The sequence below is a fragment of the Phacochoerus africanus genome, chromosome 3 (genome assembly GCF_016906955.1).
Source record: "Phacochoerus africanus isolate WHEZ1 chromosome 3, ROS_Pafr_v1, whole genome shotgun sequence".
Lineage (NCBI taxonomy): Eukaryota > Metazoa > Chordata > Mammalia > Artiodactyla > Suidae > Phacochoerus > Phacochoerus africanus.
Genome location: NC_062546.1, coordinates 58,789,538 through 58,813,444, shown reverse-complemented (window position 1 = coordinate 58,813,444; position 23,907 = coordinate 58,789,538). Strand labels below are relative to the sequence as shown.

Below are 23,907 nucleotides of genomic sequence, written 5' to 3'. Positions count from 1 at the left end.
ATGTGTGACTGGGTCACCATGCTGAACAGTATAATATATATATTTTATATATATTTATATATATATATATATATATAAAATATAAAGAAAAAAATAAAACATAAAAAAAAGATTGCCATTCAAATCTTAGGGTGGAATGATAGGATCAGGAAAATTCAAAGCTGAGAAGAATTAGGTAAACTGGTGAGTTTAAAAAATATTTCCTTAATACCTCTCATAGGAAAATAAGTTGGATCAGTATAATTTAAGAAAAATAAATGCATGGAAGAAGGGAAGGGAGGGTTAAATCTGGAAGCCATGGGTTTAGGCAAATTCTGATCCTACTTAGACTATATGCATATCTGCGTATTTTTTTCCAGGGGAGATGATCTATTTAGTTCTAGCCAATAGAACTGTCTGCAGTGATAGAAATTTTTCTATGGTGGCCACTAGCCAAATGTGGCTATTAAGCACATGAAATGGGGCTACTGTATCTAAGGAACTGAAATTTTAATTTTACTTACTTTTAATTATTTTAAATTTAAATAGCTATATGTGGCCAGTGGGTACCCGGTAGAAGAGTGCAAATGCTTGGCAGAGTAATTCAGTTATTAAAGTAATCATGTAACCAAGAATTTTTAAAACTATTAGCTTAGGTGAAATAGAGACGTACAGAGAGCCTTGCTCTTTTATAAAGAGATTAGGTGGAAGAGGAATTTTTAAAGATAAGTTTTTAGAGCTATTGAAGATTAATTTACAAATGAATTTTGTCTGCTTAAAACAAAATCCAGCAAGAAAATATTAGGCAGTTTTACAAAAACTTAATTAGTATGCATCATTTATGAAAACGTGTATTACATAGACTTAGTTATAGTAGCCAGCTTTGATGTATCATGATACAGGAACTAAATAGTGTAATGTTTTTATAGAACTTCCCTTAGAATTTTTTAAAATTGAATTTTCAAAAAAAACCACATTGGCATCTTTCTTATCCTCTTTTTCTAAAGATTGCCACATTACTATATGCTTAGTATTTATTTTTATTTATTTTAATTTACTTACTTTTTTTGACCCTAGGTGGCATTAAAATAAATTGAAAAGTTTGTTTAATCGTTTTCCATTAAGAGCATTATGAATCTGCAGTTCCTGTTCAATAATATTTTCTCTTCTCCTTGACCATTTTTATTAAATTATATCATGAGTTTTTCACTTCATATTTCTTACCTGTGGATTACACCACCTCAAAAACCATTTAGTACTTCAGACAAGTGCCTACCAGGATAATCATGGTCAGGTCTCTCACTGTTAAGTAATCCTTCACTGAGGGGATATCAAGTACAAGACATAGAGCAGTTATTCACGTTCTTTGTATTAACCAGCATCTCTTGTGTATTCTGCCAAGTCAGTCAGATGAGATCATGGAGATTCATGGAGATAGAGAGCCCATTCCCAGATCTTATTTTTTTTTTTTTTTTTAGTGATCCCTACGGAATCTAGGTATTGTATCTTTATATACATTGACCATTCCAGAATCTTTCTCCCATAACATTCGTGGCAGTCAACCAGAACTATGTCTATAGGTCACAATATTCTAGTATAAACAAAGGAAGGGAATGCTTTCAGGGCCTCCAAGCTAGGCCCCTTCACATCCTCTGACAAACTGCCTGACAGTGACTCCTTTTCTCTTTGTTTTGTAACAAAGAAGGTGGCCTCAAAGGTAAAATGGAGTTTTAAAGTTCAGGATCTTATTATTTAAGGATTTGTATACCTTTTACCAAATGTGAGGACTGTCTGGTATCTGGATAAGTGTTGTTGGCTTCTTCCTGATTTTAATTTTCTCAGGATCCACTTGGAAAGTCAATTAAGCCATTTATTCTAGATTTAGATGCTGTAATCCAAAAGCAAGAATTTCAGTAACAGAATGTGTATTTTTATTTATTCCAAACTCCTTTTAAAGTTTATAATTTTGAGATTACAGAGAACTCAGGGTGCAATATACAGAAAGTATAAGCCATTTAATTAAAAATTCTTATATTACATTTAATAGAAGCATGAAGCTTATCAAGAATGAGTGATAACTTGAAAGCATAAAAGTAATAATTGTAGAGTTGTGAGTTTTGGTTTTTTGTTTTACTTTTTTTTTTTTGGTCTTTTTGCCTTTTCTAGGGCCTGCAGCATATGGAGATTCCCAGGCTGGGGGTCTAATTGGAGCTGTAGCCACCAGCCTCCACCACAGCCACAGCAACGCGGGATCCCAGCCGGGTCTGTGACCTACACCACAGCTCATTGCAATGCCGAATCGTTAACCCACTGAGCAAGGGCAGGGATCGAACCCTCATCCTCATGGTTCCTAGTTGAATTCGTTAACCACTGTGCCACGACAGGAACTCCAGAGTTGTGAGTTTTGACTGCAGTACAGAAGTCAAATCTCTAAGCAAGAATATCTAAATGTTTTATTCAAGTGTTACTAAGAAGTAATTAAGCACTTTGCAGTGTTAACCATTTCCAGCCTTTTAATTTTATGTTAGATTCATACACTGAAAGCTAGCAACAAGTTTAAATTTTACAGCTGTATATAGACACGATTCATCATTTTGCTTTTTTCCCAGTATATCTGGAAGCATTAATGTGAATTTTGAATGAGTTTCTACAGAGGTATATGAAACAAAGTCGAATTTATTTGTTGTTTCTTTTGCTATGATTTTATAGTAATAGTTCAGTCTACTAAACAATATTTGGCATCTTCTTTAAAACTCTTGTTTTTTTATTAATACTACTTGCTATTATGAGAATAATATATTAATAAATATGTAGAAAAGTAATATTTTATATATAGCATAACTTACACTATTTTTCCTCTAGGTGTGATTTCCTACACAGAATATCTTTTCCTTTTATGTATTTTAACAAGTAAGTGTACTCATTAAATCTATTTTTGGATAAAGTTTTCTTTTTTTTTTTTTTTTTGTCTTTTTGCCATTTCTTGGGCCGCTCCCGTGGCATATGGAGGTTCCCAGTCTAGGGGCCCAATCGGAGCTGTAGCCACCGGCCTATGCCAGAGCCACAGCAATGCAGGATCCAAGCCGCATCTGCAACCTACACCACAGCTCACAGCAATGCCAGATCGTTAACCCACTGAGCAAGGGCAGGGACCGAACCCGCAACCTCATGGTTCCTAGTCGGATTCGTTAACCACTGCGCCCCGACGGGAACTCCGGATAAAGTTTTCTTTTTTCTTTTTGTCTTTTTGTATGTTGTTGTTGTTGTTGCTATTTCTTGGGCCGCTCCCGTGGCATATGGAGATTCCCAGGCTAGGGGTTGAATCGGAGCTGTAGCCACCGGCCTACACCAGAGCCACAGCAACGCAGGATCCGAGCCGCGTCTGCAACCTACACCACAGCTCACGGCAACGCCGGATCGTTAACCCACTGAGCAAGGGCAGGGACCGAACCTGCAACCTCATGGTTCCTAGTCGGATTCGTTAACCACTGCGCCACGATGGGAACTCCTGGATAAAGTTTTCTTAAGTGTAATTTTGGGAGATCTTTCTTGGATTCTCTTACTATTGAAAATCAGCTTAGATGTATCCATGCTGTTTTGCAAAATTCATGTCTAAGTGCCAGTAGAAAATGCCAAGCATAGCACTATCAGGTGTCAAAACCATAAATATTATTATGGCTCATGGTATAGTAATAAAATGCTCATTAGTTGTAAATTTAATATCATATATCAATCGTTGTGGTTTAATCTACATGGGAACCTAAATGTCTGGATGTGTAATGTTTTATAAATTTCCTGCTATGCTCATTCAAATCACATTTTCTGCAAGGCTAGTGTGAAAAGAGTCCTTTGACTAGTGAATCTATCCAAGGACCCATCATACATCCTAAAACAGCTTTATTATTTTTTTCCTGTCATATACAGCAATTCTTATGAAATATATGAAGGGTTTACCAGTGTGTTCACTTAAATTTCATTGCATTTAATGGAAAAACTTATATGCTATAGTTCCCTGTGCTGCAGCCACCTGACCTTTCTATTCTTTGAATTCTCAACCTTAAGACTTTGTGCTTTCTGTTCCCTCTACCATCAGTACTTTTCCTCAAGATCCTCTGAGTAATAAAAATTTTTCAGATTTCCTTTGAAATGTGAAAACTTAGAGAAGCCTTATTAGACCATCCTCCCTAAAACAGCTCCCTCTTCCATCACTCCCTTTTTATCCCCTTAAAATATTTTACTTTCTTCACAGTACTTGAACTATTTGAAAGTATTTATTTTTTTGCATGTTTTTTGTCTCCCTACACTAGAATGTGTGCAAGGTCTACAATGGCAAAGATTTTTATCTTTTTATCCCTTTCTGTATCAAGAATGGTGTCAGGCACGTGGTGTCCTCTCAAAAAAATAATTGGCAAGTGAATGAAGAATATGGCTAGAAGGACTTTCAGTTATGGGGATTCTTGGAGATGTGTGGAAACAAGAACATCAATAAAATTATGTCATTAGAAACCAGTTTTAGGAATTCCTGTTGTGGCTCAGTGGGTTAAGAACCCAACATAGTGTCCATGAGGATGCAGGTTCAATCTCTGGCCTCGCCCAGTGGGTTAGGGATCCAGCATGGCCACAAGCTGCAGGTAGGTCGCAGATGTGGCTGGAATCTGGTGTTACTGTGGCGTAGTTAAGCTGCAGCTCTGATTGAAGTCCTAGCTGGGGAATTAACATATGCCGCAGGTATGGCCCTAAAACAAAGAAAGAAAGGAAGGATGGAAGGAAGAAAGGAAGGCACCAGTTTTAAAATTCCTGTACTTCTGTAGTTCTCCTGTGGCCAGTGGTAGCGAGCCCGACTAGTATTCAGGAGGATGTGGGTTCAACCGCTGGCCTTGTTCAGTGGGTTAAGGATCTGGCATTTCCATGAGCTGTGGTGTCGGTTGCAGATACGGTTTGGATCCCATGTTGCTGTGGCTGTGCTGTAGGCCAGCAGCTGTAGCTCCAATTTGACCCCTAGCCTGGAAACTTCCATATGCTGCAGGTGCGGCCCTAAAAAGCAAAACAAACAAACAAAAAAGTTAGTGCTGAAGAAAAGCAGATATTGTGCAGATTAGTGGTAGGACTAGCTGAGGCTGTCCCAGACTAGAAACCCATTATGATGGCTCAGTGCACTCAGTGATGAATTCCACCATGGAAATTAGAGGAGTGAGTGCCAAGGAGTGTCTCAGGGACTTGTTACAAAGTTATTTAAAAGCTATAACAACTTGAGATGCAAAATTAGAAGATGTAAGTACCTAAACCAGCAGAATGGTAGTTTTGAAGAGAGCAAAACTGGTGAGGAAAACCACTTGTCAAGCTGGAATTGGTTTGGTTTAAGGGTTTTGGGAAAGTCATATGTAGTGGTTTTTGCTTTGGTTACAGAGGTTAGGCTCTTTGGATGCTGTGAATATTCATTTGAAGTTTAAGACCCATGTTAGAAACTAGAAGTTTCTAGAAGGAATTTGAGTTGAAAGATTATGGGTGGTGTTTAGGGTAGAATCATGAAAAGCAGATATTGTGCAGATTAGTGGTAGGACTAGCTGAGGCTGTCCTCAGGCTGTGTATAATTTTCTCTTTATTATTTTGATTTTTCCTTCCAAACAATGGTTGTAAGGAATTCTTTCTACTTCTATTTTCAAGATCTTTTTAAAGGTTAAAACTTGATATTCAGAGATGGTGTAACTTTTTCTTTCTCAAATGAATGATAATGAAAGTAACTCTGGATTCCTAAAATAACATGCAAAAAATGAACTTGCATAAAATGTTGGCTTTCTTTTTCATTATTTTCAGACAGCCATTAGCAGTTAAGAAAGTAGGGCTGTATGCTTCATTTTGCTAGATTATGGATTTCACAACAGGTAGTGGCAAGTGTATCTGTGGGAGGCCCCTTTTTAAACTTTATACCAGTCATCTTAAGAGAGAAGGTCAAATGTTTTGAAAAAGGCATGTACACTGAGCTCCTCTTTGAAGGACACATTGAAGTTTCCTTCTGCATAGGTTTCTGTCTTTATGCGTTAAAAGTGAAAAGAAGAGAGGGATTGAACCTTATTATAAGTTTCATGCAATTAAAGCAGTTCATAGTACGTGAAAATTTGCCTTTCTCAGAAAAGCAGTTGTTCCATGCATTTGGGGGAAATTGTGAATTAATTATTCAAGCCCCCTTTATTTTATACCTCTGTGTTTGAAGCCTCTAGAATATTAAAGTCACACTCAAATATGTAATATCCTATGCTGGACACTTTTTTCCCCATAGGTCATTTCCATTATAATTTTCCCAAAGTTTTAGACTGGTCTATTATGTTGTATTTTTATTTTTTCCTCCACTTTAAGTAGCTGACATATTGAAAATATTTCAAATGTGATGAGGTGATATTTTTCTTTTAAACAAACTGATGGACTTTGGATAAGAAAGAAATACTTATTTTTAGAGGAAAGATAGTCAAATTTTACTGTCAGTGCTATGTAATAGGTAACACAAGATTTACAGTGTATTATCAATAATGCTACTATGAAGCAGAAATATATATACTTATATATAGCTTTTATTATATTTAACTAATGTTGCTTTTAATTTCTTGGTAAAAGTATTCTTGTTACAGAATATGAATAATTGTTTACAACTAATATGGATTTTATAATTTAAAAACATTTTTCCATTTCACACATATTTTCCTGTTTTTGCTGGCAGAGCCACATGCAGGTTTTAGAATAGCTTTCAACATGTTTGACACCGATGGCAATGAGATGGTGGATAAAAAGGAGTTTTTGGTGGTATGTATATTATAGACTGCATTTTATCAGTAATTAAATATTGGAAACATATCTTACTGGTTTTACATTATTTAGAATATTGATATAGAAGAGAGAAAAATTTATGCTTTCACTTTAATGAGGAAGTGTATACTCAGGTATGTTGATTTTGAATGATTTTTACACTATAAAAATATAAATTATATTCAGTGTGTAAAGATGAATATGGCTGTTTAATCCATTTTCTGATAGTTTGAAATGTGTCAAGAATTTCCCCTTGGGTGGGTGACGGGCAGTCCTGAAGTGTCACACGTGCCCAGTCCCTATCATAGCAGCTACCCATTCGCAGCTCTTTGCCCCGGGAACCTCCCTTCCTTCTCATTCAGGGATTTGCATTATTCTTTTTCCTTTTCTCTTCCACTCATTGCTGCCTTATTTTTCTAGCCTCATCCCACTTTCCTGTCCCCTTCTCGTCTTTGACCAAGGGCTGATCTGCAGTGGCGGGCGAGAGTGTTATGGTGTTTGTCCTTCAGTCTTTCTCACCTGACTAGTCCTGTGTTGGTGCTGGTCTGGCAGCATCACCATCTGCTCACTCATCTTACCACCTCTTCCTAACAGAAAATAGAAATTTTTCTATTTCTCTTTACCTATGTATCCTGTATCTACTTCTGCGACAAAATGCCTCTTCTGTTTTTCTCCAAAATAGAGATTAACATTGGTTTACTCCTTACAGTAATAAGGTCTACCCTTAGCATTTAAGTTCAACTCAGTGGTTACCTATATTCTCCTAGTCAAAAGAAAAGAGAAAATAACGTAAAGAGCCATTTTATTTTCTATTTTTCCTTTGTAAAAGCCAATAAAAATCCCTCCAAAAGCATCTTAAATAGTTTATTTTCTTAAGAGGCTGGAACATAGATGAGAAATTAGGAAATCATTCTTTTCCATGGTAGGAAAGAGAAGAGATTAAAAATCCTCATCAAAGGCCAGTTAATAGCCTTCAGAAGGAAGCAAGCAGACTAGTGACTGGGATCTAGCAAAAGGCGTAATCTCACGCCCATGTAGCCTTTGCCCAAGTATAGTTCCTGAGTCACCTCAAGCTGGAACCATGGAGCACCTCACTGTGGTGCTTTTCAGGATGGTGGGGAGGTAAGAGGTTTCAGTTTCATTGCGGTAGGTAGAGATGTATTCCTAACATCCTAAAACAGATTGAGTTAACTATAGTTCTGTCATAATAATGTCCAACTGTATTTTAGGATTTTCAGAATGGACCCTACTAATCTATACAATTTTCAATAAATTTTTCTATGGCAATAGTGCCAGGTTCCACCCCACTATCTTAAAGATTAACTTTGGAACTCATTTCTTTGGAAGTTGCCTGTGTAAGTGTTTTCCAGAATCTTGTCTGTCTATGGAGATGAGAGATAAAAACATTCATGTAGAACTTCTCTTTGTTTCTACTCTACAGTCTTATAAAAGCTGCCCTTGCTTTAATGTGGTGGTCTACTCTTTGCTGTGGCGATACGGATGATTTTGTCTGTTATTTGTTTGTAAAGAACAAAGGATTCCTAAAAGCAGGAGGTGGAGTTGGACAGAGTTATTTGTGTTGGTCTAAAAATCTGTGATTCTCCTGCCTGTTTATAAAGTGATTATTAATAACCCTTACTTAAAAAAAAAACTCTTTTCACTAAGAAGTGTGGAAATAAATTTATGTGTTAATAAAATCATTTACATTTTGAACTGTATTTTTAATTATTATCACATACCATGGGAAGTAATACATTTTATTTGACTTTCAGCTATAGCCATGCAAAATGAAATGAAGAGTTGTTCAAATTACGCAGACAAGAACAATGACCTCGTCAGAAAACTGAGATAGAGATTGGATTAGGCTTCTATTTGTAAAGTAGGAATAATGCCATGTATAGTAGTAGCGAACATTTACTGAGAAGTTACTGTGTGGCAGGCAATATGCTAAATAATTACTTGTAATATTTACTCTGCACAATATTCTTTTTATAAGACCTATCGATTATACTTCAATAAAGCTGGAAAAAAATGTTGCTATCAGGTAAGGAATTATCTTCACATTCCTGATATGGAAAACGAGCCTTAAATAATCAGAGTAACATGCTGAAGGGGTCATCCGTGTTCCTACCATAATGCTCAGGTACCAGATAGAGACTTTAGAAATCATCCTTACTTTCATATGTGAGCACATTGATGCCCAGTGAGGGTTGAGTGGCCACCATCATAAAATTAGAGTATGACAGGAGATGTGTTCAAACCCAGAATCCCTGACTTCTGGCCCATTGTCCTTTATTCTGAAGTAGGCTTCATCTCTTTTTATGTGCGTGCTGCAGGTCCCATATCTTTATGTCTTAGAGATAAAGTAAAACTGTAACTTTGTACATTAAACTTAAGTATGAGTTGCCAGAAAACACAGAGGATGTGTTTTCTTTCTCTCAGGAAAAAAAAAATTGGTATCAGAAAATACACTAGTTTTAACGTTCTTGGTGGATAAAGCTATTCTTTGTTTTTAGAACATACCTAGCACAGAGTGTTAGGTAGGTATCCAGAGACTTGTTGGATATTTGATTTTTGATTGGTTTTCTTTTCAGCTTCAAGAGATATTCAGAAAAAAAAATGAAAAGAGAGAAACTAAAGGAGATGAAGAAAAGCGTGCAATGCTGGTAAGAATATATTAGTTTCAGCTGGGTTTTCTAGGTAAGAATTACTTTATTCATGTTGAGAAACAATAACATGAAACTTTGGAGCTGTCCTTTACTTTCTAAAGTTCTTATGTAGAAAAATTGCTTCAGTATTTGCATGCTTTGATATCAATATTTATATCAAGTATTGATATTAAACATCTGTATCCATAATCATTCATTAAATCATTTTCATCCATATTGTTGTTATCCATGAGATTTGAAGGGTATATCATATAATAGATTAATACAGATCATTATGCATGTAAAAATTTAAAGGTGAATTGCAAAGATTTAATTATATGTGTGAATAAAGTGGTGCTATAACAATATGAATGTTGAAGCAAAAACAAATGATTTTTTGCATACATAGAAATATATATTATAGATTTTACTTCTGGAAAAAGTAATGTTTTCATCTTATTCTGAAGGTACAGTTAAGCTTAACTCCACTTTCCTACTAGTTTTCTTCTTGCTCGTCCCCAGTATTTTATATTTCAGACTAACAGCACTCCAGGTTCATATAATAAAAATAACAAACAGGTATCGAGACCTTACTATCAGACACTATACCAGGTGCTTTGCATGCATTTTCTTATTTAATCTACCCAAGAGTTCCCGTATTGTTTGTAATTATAGATGAGAAAACTGATAGTTGGAAAGGTTAAGTTTCTTGTCCAAAATTCCATACTTATTAAACAGAAAAGCCAAGATTTGAACCCATGTCCAGCCAGCTCCAAAATCTGCACTTTTACTCAGTAGGATATTTCTTCCTCTGGTATTTAGATCTAGCATAAACACAGTGAATTTTGTTGGCATATAAATGATAATTGTTTCATTTGCAAGTTAGTGGCCCTGTGAAATAGTTTAATTGGTCTACCTGGAATTCAAATAATTAACTTCAAAGAGTTACAGCATTTTTTATTATTCTCGTTGTTATAAGGATATGTATTAGGTTTTTTTAAAAACATGGGTTCTCTGTAGCAGATGGGTGTCATATTCTGTCCCAGTAGATTTATGAAGTATTTGTATTTTATTAATAAAAACAGATTATCGGGATATGAACATATGTTATTTCATAGGATATTTGACTATATTTATCCGTATTTGTTGAATCACCCCCAATAGGATAATTAAGGAAGACACATATGGAAGATACTTTGTATAGATGATATACTGAAAAAGTAAACAATTATTTAATTTTAATGGATTAATCATAATTGGCTAGGCAAGTTGTTAATAAAATATTTAGGAAGTTGAATTATGTTAACAAATCTTTTGGGAAACCTCACTGATAAAGTAGGTAGTATTTCAGTGGATACAAATTTAACTGTTTATTTATACCAGTTCCAGATAGGACTTATGGATCTTCCGGTAAAAATACAATCCTGTTCTAATCATTAACATTTACTAAAACACCTAAATCAATTAACAAGAGAGAGAGGAAAGGGAATAATAATAGTAGACAACCCACAATGGGAAAAGCTACAGTGTCAGCACAAAACTTGGCTCTGAGTGTCATTGCAGCCCAGGTACAGTGAATTTAATATTGATGATTTAATGCAAGTAAATTTATAATAGTAATATAGTAAAACTTCATTAACTTGGATTATTTAAGGAGAGTCTATCTGAATTATGAAATCTAAATTATATCAACATACCCTAAATTATATTATTTTATATGCATATATGCCGATCAGTTGAAGCATTCCATAGCAAATATTTGGGGAAGGAGATTTTTAAATAACAGAAAAATAGCTTGTAAGTCATATATACCTTATTTATATGTGAGGGAATGCTAACTAAAGTCATTGACCACCACAGGCACCTCAGAGGCATTTATCCTACTTAGTTTAGTGCTCCTGAAATCTCATTTACAGAATTTAGCTATCAGGACTATTTTTTAAAACAATTCAGAAATAATCTTTAGGATAGCCTCTGAACTAAGTAAACTCTAGAAATTACAGCTCTCTACAAATATTTGCTACTTTATTTAACAATAATCATAATTAGTGGTAACTTATTGTCAATAGTTGTCAGATTTTAAACAATGCAAGACATGAACTGATGAGATTTTTGAGTTTTGAAGCAATTGAAATTTAGCTTATAGTAAAAATGTATGGATTACATTAGAAAGACTGTAGCACAGGCTTGGTGCCAGATTTTTGGGGTTGGAATATTAGCTCTGACGTTTGTTACCTGGGTGACCTGGAACCAGGTTCTTATTTCTTTGTGCCTCAATTTCCTCATTTGTAACAATAATAGGAGTAATGAGCACATGTGATTGTTGTGGAGGTAAAATGAGCTAAAACATATAGCCACTTAACAGTATATAAAATACAATAAAAAATCAAAAACATTAGTTAATTGTAAAACATGAAGTTCTCTTTTTAATTAGTAGAACCATGCAGCTACTTTAAGCAATATTACTTACCCAAATCAAAATTAAATCATGACTAAATTTTCAAATATTTACATACCAAAATGAAACTAACTGCTTCAGAAGGAAAGAAGGAAATGAGCATAATATTTCTTTGGACACTTATCAGGTGCCAAGCTATATACTATATCCATTATAAATGTTACTCCCATTTAGTCCTCATTACATTTCTCTCAGGTAAGTATCATACCTTTTCACAGATGAGAAAACCGTCTTAGGCTCATTAACTTGCCTGAGGTCGTCATACTCACAGGAGCAGAACAAGATGCCACTGTAGGTCTCATACCATTTCCACTGCCATGCTGCAGCTTCTAAATTTTCCCACTTATCCCACATGGAATTGCTGAAGCTTGTCTAAATAAAACTGGACCCTTTGAGGAGCATGTTTTACTCAAAACAATAATTCTATCAAAAAGTTATAATGAAAGTGGTTGAAATGAGCACAAGTTCATTTAATGTTTAATTATACAAGATTTTAAAAACTTTGCTACTCATCTTTAACATTTATCCCACTTGTACTGTATGTGCTCTATATAGAACGTAGCATAATGATTTGCCCTTCCTAATTGATTATTTTGTCGTCTTTTTCTTTTTTCTTTTGCTATACTTGGGTTCATTCTGAAATGTGACACTTCATTTGGCCCTTTGTGCTCTATGTCAGCGTCTTCAACTTTATGGATACCATTCTCCTACTAATAGTGTATGTACAATACTTTAAATGTTCTTTATGTAAATAGCCCTCACCTATTATACTTGATAATGATTTTTTTTTTGTATAAAGCCAAATTTACTATTGAGAATGTTTAGGAATTTGTAGAATATAATAAATTTTTATTTCCTTGATAGATTTATGAGAAGATTAAAAATTACAGAGCAATTATATCTTTAGCTTTAGTTTAAAATAGGGGAAAGGTGAGTGAAAAACAACCAAAAACTCTGGTAGAATAATTGAAATTTTATATTTTTCAGTGGTATTTGAAGAGTTAAATACAATTTATGCAGCAGATTCTCAGGCTATACTCCTGCAGAACACAGGTATTTTAAGAACTAGATCTATCCATCTGATATAGTCTCTTTCTTAATTCTATATAAAGAGGATATTAGTGGATAGACTTTCCTTAGATTTCAGTATTTCTCCCAAATTTTTTCTAAAACCTTTGAAGGCTGTCTCCTGCCTATGTCTATACAGAAGTCTGGTATAAGATGACACTTGATATGTTTATTGTTTATTATAACATTGAGAATGTTACTTCTCAAAAAGGAGTATGTTCTTCAGACTCACCTTTTCCTGAAAAGTTGGGAGTTTCTGCAAATGATCTTCCAAGCATACTTTTCTTATACTACACTTTCCTTCTTTCCTTTCTCCTGGAAAATCAGAGCTTGTTGGTTAGCCCAGCTTTTAAACGACTGATAGACCACTGCCCCTTTTGCATGTAAACATTGACAGTCCATTTAATTCCCCCAAGGATCCTTCAGTCACTTAGAAGATCCCTCATATTATACAGATTCCACGAGAGAAGCTTTTGAGTTCAGGGTGACTGACAGAATTGTCCAGTTGAAAGTATCCAGTCAGAATGTCTACTCTAGGTGTGCTGCCTCCCGAGTTGGATGTTTAATCAGAATTTGACTATAAAAACTAAATCTCTTCTTGATTTAAACATATACTGGAGGCTGATTCAGCATAAATTAAACCTAAAATATCTAAGTCACGAATGGACCTAGAATGGGTTGGAAAACAAGCCAATTCCATGGAATCTTATGACTAATTGTTTTGATTTCTTACAAGATACTTTAGATTTTTTTCTGCAAAATTCAGTGTTGTTTCCCATGAAGTAAAGTCTACTGTTTTCTTGAAGTTTTTAAGAGATTCCTCTGCTAATTATTTCAAGAATATATGAGAATGTGTAAGTTGAACATCTCACAGATTATACTGCCATGTGCCCTGTGAAACTTAAAAAATGTTAACAATTATGACTTACTTATTTTTCTAATCTAATTGCATGAGGTATTTTTCCAACTGTGACAGTTTCTATTTTTCCTTCAAACTCATAAATAATTTTCATACATATGAGAAATGGCTTTTAAAAAAATACATTTCAGAATAATATTGTTAAAAGGAAATAGGTACTAATATAGCTCTACTTTAAGCAACATATACAAATTATAGTCACTTAGACATTAAGAGAATATTGAGAAGCAGACTTGAATTGCACATTTCATTTACATTATGCTTGCTTATTTAATAGGAAAGTAATTTACATTTTGTTGTGGTTATACATATATTTATTTTACTTAAGACATCTCATTTTCATCTAAGAATATAAAATACATATTTTAAATTAACTTAATGTCATTTTTATCCACAGTCTTCAATGGGTTATATGATTTTCAACTCCCTTTGGAGTTTAGTTGGTTATATAAGCTGACTTTTTTCCTACGATAGAAAGATTTTTGCCCAGAAACGAATGATTATTTTCAAAAAATACACACAAACAAGGAAATTTCATTTAAAATTAGAAAAACGTTCAGACAGCTTGAACATTTATATGAAATATCATTGATGTATGTATTGCACCAATATATTACTGTAAGATTATGAATTAACTGGTAATTATCTGCTAGTTTCCAGAATTGTATGTAGATTAACTGGAATGATAAAGTATCTAATGTGAGTATGGTTCTTAGCTCTGAATGTTAACCTAAGATTCTACCTTTAAGAAGCAGTTCCTTCAGGAATGGCAGGGCCCTTAGGATTTTACTACAGAGATGGAGATTCCATGGGTTCCATAAGAGCCCATTCCAAAATTTAATCTTTCTACAGAAGATTCTGCCTGTATTCTGTCAGATTATTTCTTGCTACAGTGTAAGACTGTATCCTTGAAGATACTTTAACAGCCTTTTCTGTTCCAGACAACTCTGACTCGAGCTGCATCCACAGCACATGGAGGTTCCCAGGCTAAGGGTTGAATCAGAGCTGTAGCTACCGTCCTATGCCACAGCCACAGCAACGCCAGATCCGAGCTGTGTCTGCAACCTACATCACAGTTCATGGCAATGCCAGATCCTTAACCCACTGAGGCCAGGGATCAAACCTGCACCCTCATGGTTCTTAGTCGGATTCTTTCCCACTGTGCCGTGATGGGAACTCCTTGTCAACTCTTGATTATCTTACTATAGTAATGAAAGGAAATAGAAAACTTTCAAAAGAATAAATAATGTAAAAGTCAAGTGTGTTTGACTTTAACATGCTTTATATTTTACAGAATTTTTAAAGATGATCTTTATTACCCAAATTTCATTGTAGTCAAAAAAGGTACCAATTTTTTCCATATGCACCCAGGCATATGGAAGTTCTCAGGCCAGGGATTGAACCTGAGCTGCATCTACGGCAACACCAGATACTTTAAACCACTGTGCCGGGCTGAGGATCAAACCTGCATCTCCGCATCAACCCAAGCTGCTGCATTTGGATTCTTAACCCAGTGTGTCACAGTGGGAACTCCAAAAAATATACCAAGTTTTATACAGTGTTTTGATATGGGTTGAACTTGTTCTATGGACTAAAACAATGTCAATTGTTCATAAGTAGTCTGTGTTTGAGAAAAATGTATATTCTCCAAATTGAGTTAGAGTTGTAACATACATGAGCACACATATTAATTATGTGTTTTAAATCTCTGTCGTTACTAAGGTTTTTGTCTGCTTGTTCTGTCAAATAGTGTATTAAATTACACATCACAGTGATAGACATTAATTTCTACTCGTAATTCTTTTTTAAAAATTTTACGTGTTTCAAAGCCTTGTTATTGTCTGTATAAGAATATACATTAAATTGTCTTAGCAAATTAAATTTTTGATTATATACTATGCCTGGATCTCTAGAAATGTGTTTGTGTTAAAATCCATTAGTCAAAATAAATATACTACCTTTATTAATATTTTATATTATTTTCTATTTTGATTTTTATTGTCCATTTTTATCTCTAGTGATGGTGAAGCTTTCCCTGATTTTTTTAAATATACATTGTATTTTATTTTATTTTATTTTTTATTTTTTATTTTTTTGTCTTTTTGCCTTTTCTAGGGCCGCTCCCACGGCACATGGAGGTTCCCAGGCTAGGGGTCTAATCGGAGCTGTTGCTGCCAGCCTGCGCCAGAGCCACAGCAACGCGGGATCCGAGCTGCGTCTGTGACCTACACCACAGCTCATGGCAACACCGGATCTTTAACCCACTGAGCAAGGCCAGGGATCGAACCTGCAACCTCATGGTTCCTAGTCGGATTCATTAACCACTGCGCCACGACGGGAACTCCTAAATATACATTTTAGTTCAAAAATATACTGCTGATAGAATAAAATAAATGCAAAAGTTTAACTGCTGTTTAGGTGAAGAAATAACATTGCCTTTGCCATGCCCCATGAAGCCTCTTTATATGTCTCCAATCATAATCCCTCATTCTCTAAAAGATAACCCCAATCATGACTTTTATGTAAATCACTGCTTCTCTTTGCTTGCAGTTTTACATCCTAATTATGTATCCTAAACACAGTTTTGCCCATTTTTGAATATCATACGAATGAGATCATATTACATGAATTTTTCTGTGTCTTGCTTCTTTGAGTCAACATGATTGCCAGATTCATCTGTAATATTATATCTGATCCTAGTACATTCTCTTCAATTCAGCATGATTGTCAACTTCATCTACATTATTGTATCTGTCCTAATCCATTCACTTTTATTGATATGAGCAGTGGTTACCAAACTTTTTGGTCTCAGGACCCCTTTACATTGTCAACAATTAATGAGAATCCAAAAGAGCTTTTGTTTATGTTGGTTATATCTAATATTTGCCATATTAGAAATTAAAATTGAGACCATTTTAAATATTAATATATTTTAAAATAATTTAAAAATCGCATATTACCATAAACATTTTTTATGAAAAATAACTTCAAAACTGTAGTAAAGAAAGTGATATTTTACATTTTTCACAAATCTCTTTATTGTCTGACTTAATAGAATACAACTAGTTTCTCATAGATGCTTCTGTATTCTGTTACATTATTTTGGCAACAAATACTATCAGTTGTTTCCCTTGAAGTGATAGGCTCATTTGGTTCGTTTTCCAAAAAATGTCTGGCAAATACCAAAGTCTAAATAACTATAGTTTTTCTGCCAGTTTTTCTTTCAAGCAAAAGTGATGGTTTGTGAAAATTGGCTAGTTTACCTTGCAGTACAAACCATCACACAAATGTTTTTTCTCAAGGCAACCATAGTACTTCATTAAGCAGAAATGTTTTATGCATACTTCCCTTCACATCAAATGTTAAAAAGATATGTGCTCAAAGAGCACATTAACAAAATTAAAAGTTTTATTCTTTAGCAAGTGTATTAAGTGAAATATTTTTTTTATGTGAGTGTATGGAACTGTTCACAGTGTGACAACTTCTGAAGGATGTAGTGACTTTGGTCTTCAGTGCCACTGCTGTCGATGTACTAAGGCTTCAGTGATTTTACCTACCATTGCTTTTGAACCAGTCAACAGAGTACAAAAGGAAAATAATGTCTTTAAGATACTTTAAGATACATCTGTTTTATACTTTATCTAGTTTTTTGGGGTTATTCTCAATGAAAAGATCTGTGTTATTTTCTAGCAAGTCTTTTTTGGAAGCCTGGTATATTATTTTCAACTTCTCTCTTGTATTTTGAATATATCTTTTTTAAAAGTATATTTTGTGTATTTTATTGGTTCCTTTTATCTGGGTTGATAATATGTGCTTTTTAATTGGAAAATCACATCACTATGATTACTAATTTATTTGTGTCTATTGTAACCATCATGTATTCTGTTTTTTTTCTCCTTTCTTACCTCTTTTGCATTAACTGAAGCTTATTTTCCCTCCTTTTATTTTCCTCTGTGTTAGTGTAGATGATATTCACTGTATTTCTATTCTTTCTATAGTTATTCTTGAAATTTTAATAAGTATACTTAAAGTCTTATCTTAGGCCATGTCTTTTTTCTCTTTCTTAAAAATAGAGCTTAAAAGTTTTTTAGTACTTTTCATTCTCTTCCTGGCATGGGTACTTGCACAGTGTTTGCCCTTGTCTTTTTTTAATCCCACAAGTTAGACTTCTAAAATATGTACCATCCATGTTTTCTTTTAATTTCTTGCATATTTACTATTCTTTACTCAGTAATTCCCTCTTTAATCTTACCCCTTCCTAAACCTCATAATCTTATGCTCACAAATATACTCTCAAATAATGATCTTCTAAATGATTTAAAGATTTTAAAAGAAAACTTATCTCTGGAAATGTCTTTTTTAGTTTTATTGAGATAAAATTGACATATAACCTTGCATTTGTTTTAGGTATATGAAATAATTGATATGTGCATGTATCACAAAATAATTACAAGTTTAGTTGACATCTGTCCCCTTATATAGTTACTGTTTTTTGTTTCTTGTGATAAAAACTTTAAGATTTATTCTCTTAGCAACTTCCAGTATACAGTACAGCATCATTAGCTTGTAGTCACCATGCTCTACATTACACCACCAAGACTTATTTATCTTATAAATGGAAGTTCAGACCTTTTCATCATCTTCACCCATTACCTTACACCCCCACCCTGACCCACCTCTGGCAACCATCCAATTGCTTTTGTTTCTCTGGATTTGTTTGTTTTAATTGAGATATAATTGGCATGTAACATTGTATTAGTTTAAAGTGTATAATATATGTATATATATGCATACACTCTTATTTTGAAAGATAATTTTCCTAGATATGTTATTATAAGTTGATATTTTTTTCTCAGCAAATTGTGATATCATCCCAATCTTCTGGCATCTATTGTTGAAATTGAGAAGTCAGCTCTGTGTCTAATTATTGTTCTTTTATAGGTAATCTGTTTTCTTTCTGGATGCTTTTAAGATTCTCTTTGCCATTGGTATTCTATAATTTTATTATAGTATTTCTCTCTTTTTACTTTTACCAATCATGAGGATTGTTCATTTTATTTCTTGAATATTCACTGCCATTATCTTTCTGAATATTGCCTCTTTCCCATTTTTGCTAATACTGCTTTCTGGAGCTTTCATAGATATTCATGCTCTATGTCTCTTAACTTCTCTTGAATTTGCCACATTTAGTTTTTTGTGTCAGTTAAATATTTAATATATCATGCAATTGTATAGCATTCAAGGCATGACAGTAGTTGCTGTGAAATTACTGTCGTTCTATCAGAAACGTTATAGTTTAAAAGAGTGTATAAGATAAAAACTAATATAGCCACTAAAAACAATTCAGTTGTATATTTTTGCATAATTTAATATTTGGAGCTAGGCGATAAGTAGAAAATCTTTATGCAGGAGGGTACTATTAAACTGTTAGTTCTAAATAAGATTTTATTTTAAAAAACTTCATTTTACCCTCCTAGATTAAGTATACATTCTTAAAATATTTTAAGATACATGAAAGCAAAAAGAAGAAAATAAAAAGTGTTCTAATCCCACCATTCAGAGATAATCAGTTTATTTAACAGGTTGATCCTTGAACAGCATGAGTTTCAACTGCAAGGGTCCACATATGTGGAATTTTTTTTCACTAAATACAAGATAGCAGTACACAGTCCTCAGGTGGTTGCATCCACAGGTGTGTGGCCATGGATATGGAGGGCTGACCATAAAGTTATACTAGAATTTTCAGCTGCGCAGGGGTCAGAGCTCCTAACTCCATGTCATTGTATTTATGATCACCTGTATTTACTTCTTTTCTGTGCGCAGGCATACTTTTTTTCTATAGAGATCTATAGTTTGTTGAACTTTCATCCCTTCATGTGTTGTAAACCTTTTTAATGTCATCAAAATGTCTGTGTGTGTGAGAGAGAGAGAGAGAGAATATGTGTGTGGTGTGTGTGATGGTGACCAGTGTTTGGAGGTAGAAGAGAGGCCTGACTTCCTTCACAAAGCAAATCAGTCCTGATACCCTCCTAATAGTGATGTCCTGAGCCTTAGTTTCTAGTTTGATAGGCTTACCAAGCCCTTTCTTAGTTATGGACTTTCTATGTTTCAGTTTAAAAATATATCCACATTCAAAATATTTAGATAACTTTGCGGGATATTTACTGAAGTTACTGTTTATTGAGGTTTAACTGTATCTATATAAAAGAAAATGAACTGCATTAGTTCTGACCTCAGCTAATTTTACTTATTTGGCTTAATACTGCTTTGGTGGAAGCTTATTTTATTACTAAAGGAGGTGACAAGCAAATTCTCTGTCATATTGCTTCATTTATACTTATGATAATGAATACAGGTATGTTTTATGAATAATTCCTGCTAAATAATACTTTAACATTTTTTATGATTTTTATTAAAATATGGGTGGCAGGCAGTGTATTTTACTTCATAATAATGAATTAGAACATAGATCTTTGAAATGATTTCCAGATGCTTATGACTTTTTTTTTTTTTTTTGACTACCCCACGGCATATGGAGTTCCTGGGTCAGAGATAAGATCCGAACTATAGTTGCAACCTAAGTCACAACTGCCATAATGCTGGATCCTTAACTCACTGTGCTGGGCCAGGGATTGAACCTGCGTCCCAGTGCTCCCAGTAGGCTGCTGATCCCATTGCACCACAGTGGGAACTCCCCAGATGCTTATGATTTTATTAGTGATACTAGACTTTTGAAAATTAGCACACACACAAAATAAAAATTCTCTCATCATCAGCCACTCACTCTCACTGCATTTTCTTCTTCCAGTAATCCAAAGAAGAGCGATTCTGAGAAACTATCAAATCTGGTCTGATAAATCCTGACAGAAACTGCCTTTAATTATTTTTGTTCATAGAGGCCCAAGTTAAGCTTGTAGTTCTACATTTTCATATGAAGATTAGACAATACTTCCTAATCTTGACATCACCTTCTTCAGACTAGTCAAAACTAAGATTTAAGCTAATGTTCCATCTGGATAATAGATCAGAAAGTACTTTTAGCTGTTTACAGTAGACACTTATGAAATCCCTGATTAGCTTTGAGCGGTTTGCCTTAAACTTAACATATTTCTTTTTGACAAGTTTTGGATTAAAATTTAAATTTAGTTTTTCTAAATTTAAATTATGAGTGTATTGATTTTAATTCCTTGATGCACTAACATAATGTATATTAGCCAATAATAATTTATTTTAAAATTAACCTTAATTGGTTGCTCCAAATGAATTTATTTGTCATGGGGTGTGAATAAAATTTGTATTTCACACTTTCTTAGAAGTTATGTATGTTTCAGTAGAAGGACATGGGAGGAAGGGATGAAGAATGTGATTCTTTTTGACAAAGCCACATTGTACTTAGAAATAGTGGTTATATACCATTACACCTTTGAAAATGCCCTGGGTTTACCAGCAGTGTAATATAATACTGTTGTGTGCAGCAGAAAACAAAAAAGGTAAGCTAATGTGTTTTTCTTTTCCTTTCAAAGTTGGCTAGAAGAGATTTAAAGTGTATAAATTATCATTCTTTGTGACTATTCTTTAGATTTCAGTTGTGTTTCTTAAAACTTCTGCAGGTACTTAAAACAGATGCTGAGGAACTTGTTTCCAGAAGCTATTGGGATACACTGAGACGTAACACAAGCCAAGCACTCTTTTCAGACCTCGCAGAGGTATAATGAAACCTCAACCATATCCTTGTACTATTTACCATTTTGTTAATCTAGTCCTCACTTCATTTTAAAGTCATTGTGTTGAAGCCAAAAATGTAGTTTTTATTTTCCCTTTTCTCCAGTAAGTAAAGCAATAATTCTTGTGCATAAGTGGTATATTGTAATATGTCAGTTGTACTGGTAGGGGATGCAAGGTTATTTATATTAGTCTATGTTAAATCCAGTTGCTTGTTGTGGAAAACATGACTTTCCCACTTAATTAAAAGGAAATACTGTTATTTTTCACTTAAGGATCACTTTCAAGAAATTTGAAAATCACTATTTTATAGTATCACTGAATCTTTCAACCTTATAATTTTGGTTGAAATTTCCATGAAATGCTGAAACTTCCAGCATGGTAAAAGATAGCTAATGCTTTACAGTTAAGTTCGATTTAAACAATTAAATTTCCTGAAATTAATAGTGAGTGGCTTACCAAGGATGGGCATGTGGGGAGGTGTCCTAAGAGCAGTCAGTCAAGGAAGGGAGAAACATTTTACCTTGACATTGGTTAAGATTAAACCACCAGTGCATGGCGAATTAAAAGCAGAATGGCCATTATTTCCATTATTGTTTTTGAATTCCATAGAGAGACATGCTTTTGTTGTATTCTGGTGGACTGCTCCCACCATCCCACTCCATTACACCGCTGTTAGTAGAGATTTGTCATTCTAAAAGATGGGCTCTGTCCTGTAGGATAACACTGTTCTCTGTTTCCTATTAAGTATTTTTAAGAACTTTATTAGAAATGGCTATCTGTCTTACCGCAAAGGCTTTTCAGTAAATACAAAGAGATATATGTTTCATTATCTCTTCCTCTTTAAATTTGGCTTGTCATTTCTTTTTCTGTAGTTTGATTTTTAAAATTACACTTAAGGAGTTCCCGTCGTGGCGCAATGGTTAACGAATCCGACTAGGAACCATGAGGTTGAGGGTTCGGTCCCTGCCCTTGCTCAGCGGGCTAACGATCCGTCATTGCCGTGAGCTGTGGTGTAGATTGCAGACTCGGCTCGGATCCTGCGTTGCTGTGGCTCTGGCGTAGGCTGGCAGCTACAGCTCTGATTGGACCCCTAGCCTGGGAACCTCCATATGCCGCGGAAGCGGCCCAAGAAATGGCAAAAAAAAAAAAAAGAAATTACACTTAAAAATATCTGGAGAAGTAAACTGGAATCAGATGTGCTTCTATTAATCCATATATACAGTGTTACTCAATGGACAACTCTAGACCAGGGCAAACACTTGGAAATGTTTTGTCACTTGTGCTCAGTTTTAAAATCTTGAAACAAATAATCTCTAATCTGTCTATAGTATATAAACACAATGTAATTGTAACCAGCAATTAACCTTTAAAATTACCTTTTAACCATTTTTAGGCATAAAGTGGTAATTTATGTTCCATTTACACATTTTATTTTATCTTTATTTGTAGGGCCACACCCACAGCATATGGAAGGCTAGGGATCAAATCAGAACTGTAGCTGCTGGCCTTTGCCACAGCCACAGCAACACCAGATCCAAACCGCATCTGCAGCCTACACCACAGCTCACAGCAACACCAGATCCTTAACCCACTGAGTGAGGCCAGGGCTCAAACCTGCGTTTTCATGGATACTAGTAGGGTTCGTTACCACTGAGCCATGATGGCGACTCACCATTTACACATATTCTAGAAGTGCTCAATTCTATAATCACTCATGCATGTACATTGTAGTTAGTGCCTAAAAGTAAGAACAGCTGGGAACACTTGTCCTTAGAGTTCCTACGAGCCAGCTGTGTCCAGCTCAAATTAACAAACGTGTGATGCTCTTTCCACACTGGACTGTCCACCTCTCAGCCTCCAACATCTCTATTCTCATTTAACTCTGCTAGAAATTATCACAATTAGACACAATCTCCTCACTAGATGTTGAATTTCATTTAAATCTTGGAAAGTTTAATATCAGAAGACCAGTCAGCTCTTACATTCACTCAAAGATTGTAAGATTTGCCTAAGATTTTTGGAAGGTGTTATCACTCAATCAGACATGTCCTGGAACTGGCTTTGACTGCTTCCCATAGCTAATTCCTCACATTTCTTCCCAGCTAAGCATTCTGTGACTTCCTGTTGGCACCCTCACAGTGTCCATGATAGAAGTATTTGTACCATAGACATTGGCAAACACTACAAATCAGGCTTTTTTTTTTTCCCCTAGAGAGCCAGTTTCACCATAGGCTGTTATCAGCCCACACTATAATCATAAACTACTAAGTCCATTAATGAATTGACTGAAACATCTTGAAAATAAATTTGAT

General features: G+C 34.5%; 1 protein-coding gene across 3 annotated transcripts in view; it reads left to right on the top strand.

Annotated features, from left to right (window-relative positions):
• Positions 1-23,907, top strand: part of MICU3 (mitochondrial calcium uptake family member 3) — a 105,578-nt gene that overhangs the window by 60,990 nt on the left and 20,681 nt on the right. Inside the window, exons 5-9 of one of the 3 annotated variants that reach the window (XM_047771884.1) lie at positions 2,842-2,889; positions 6,692-6,774; positions 9,372-9,443; positions 12,563-12,601; positions 21,481-21,576. In XM_047771884.1, coding sequence (XP_047627840.1) covers positions 2,842-2,889; positions 6,692-6,774; positions 9,372-9,443; positions 12,563-12,601; positions 21,481-21,576 — 338 coding nt within the window. The remainder of the gene's footprint in view (positions 1-2,841; positions 2,890-6,691; positions 6,775-9,371; positions 9,444-12,562; positions 12,602-21,480; positions 21,577-23,907) is intronic. The other 2 variants (XM_047771886.1, XM_047771885.1) reach the window with 2 other exon arrangements.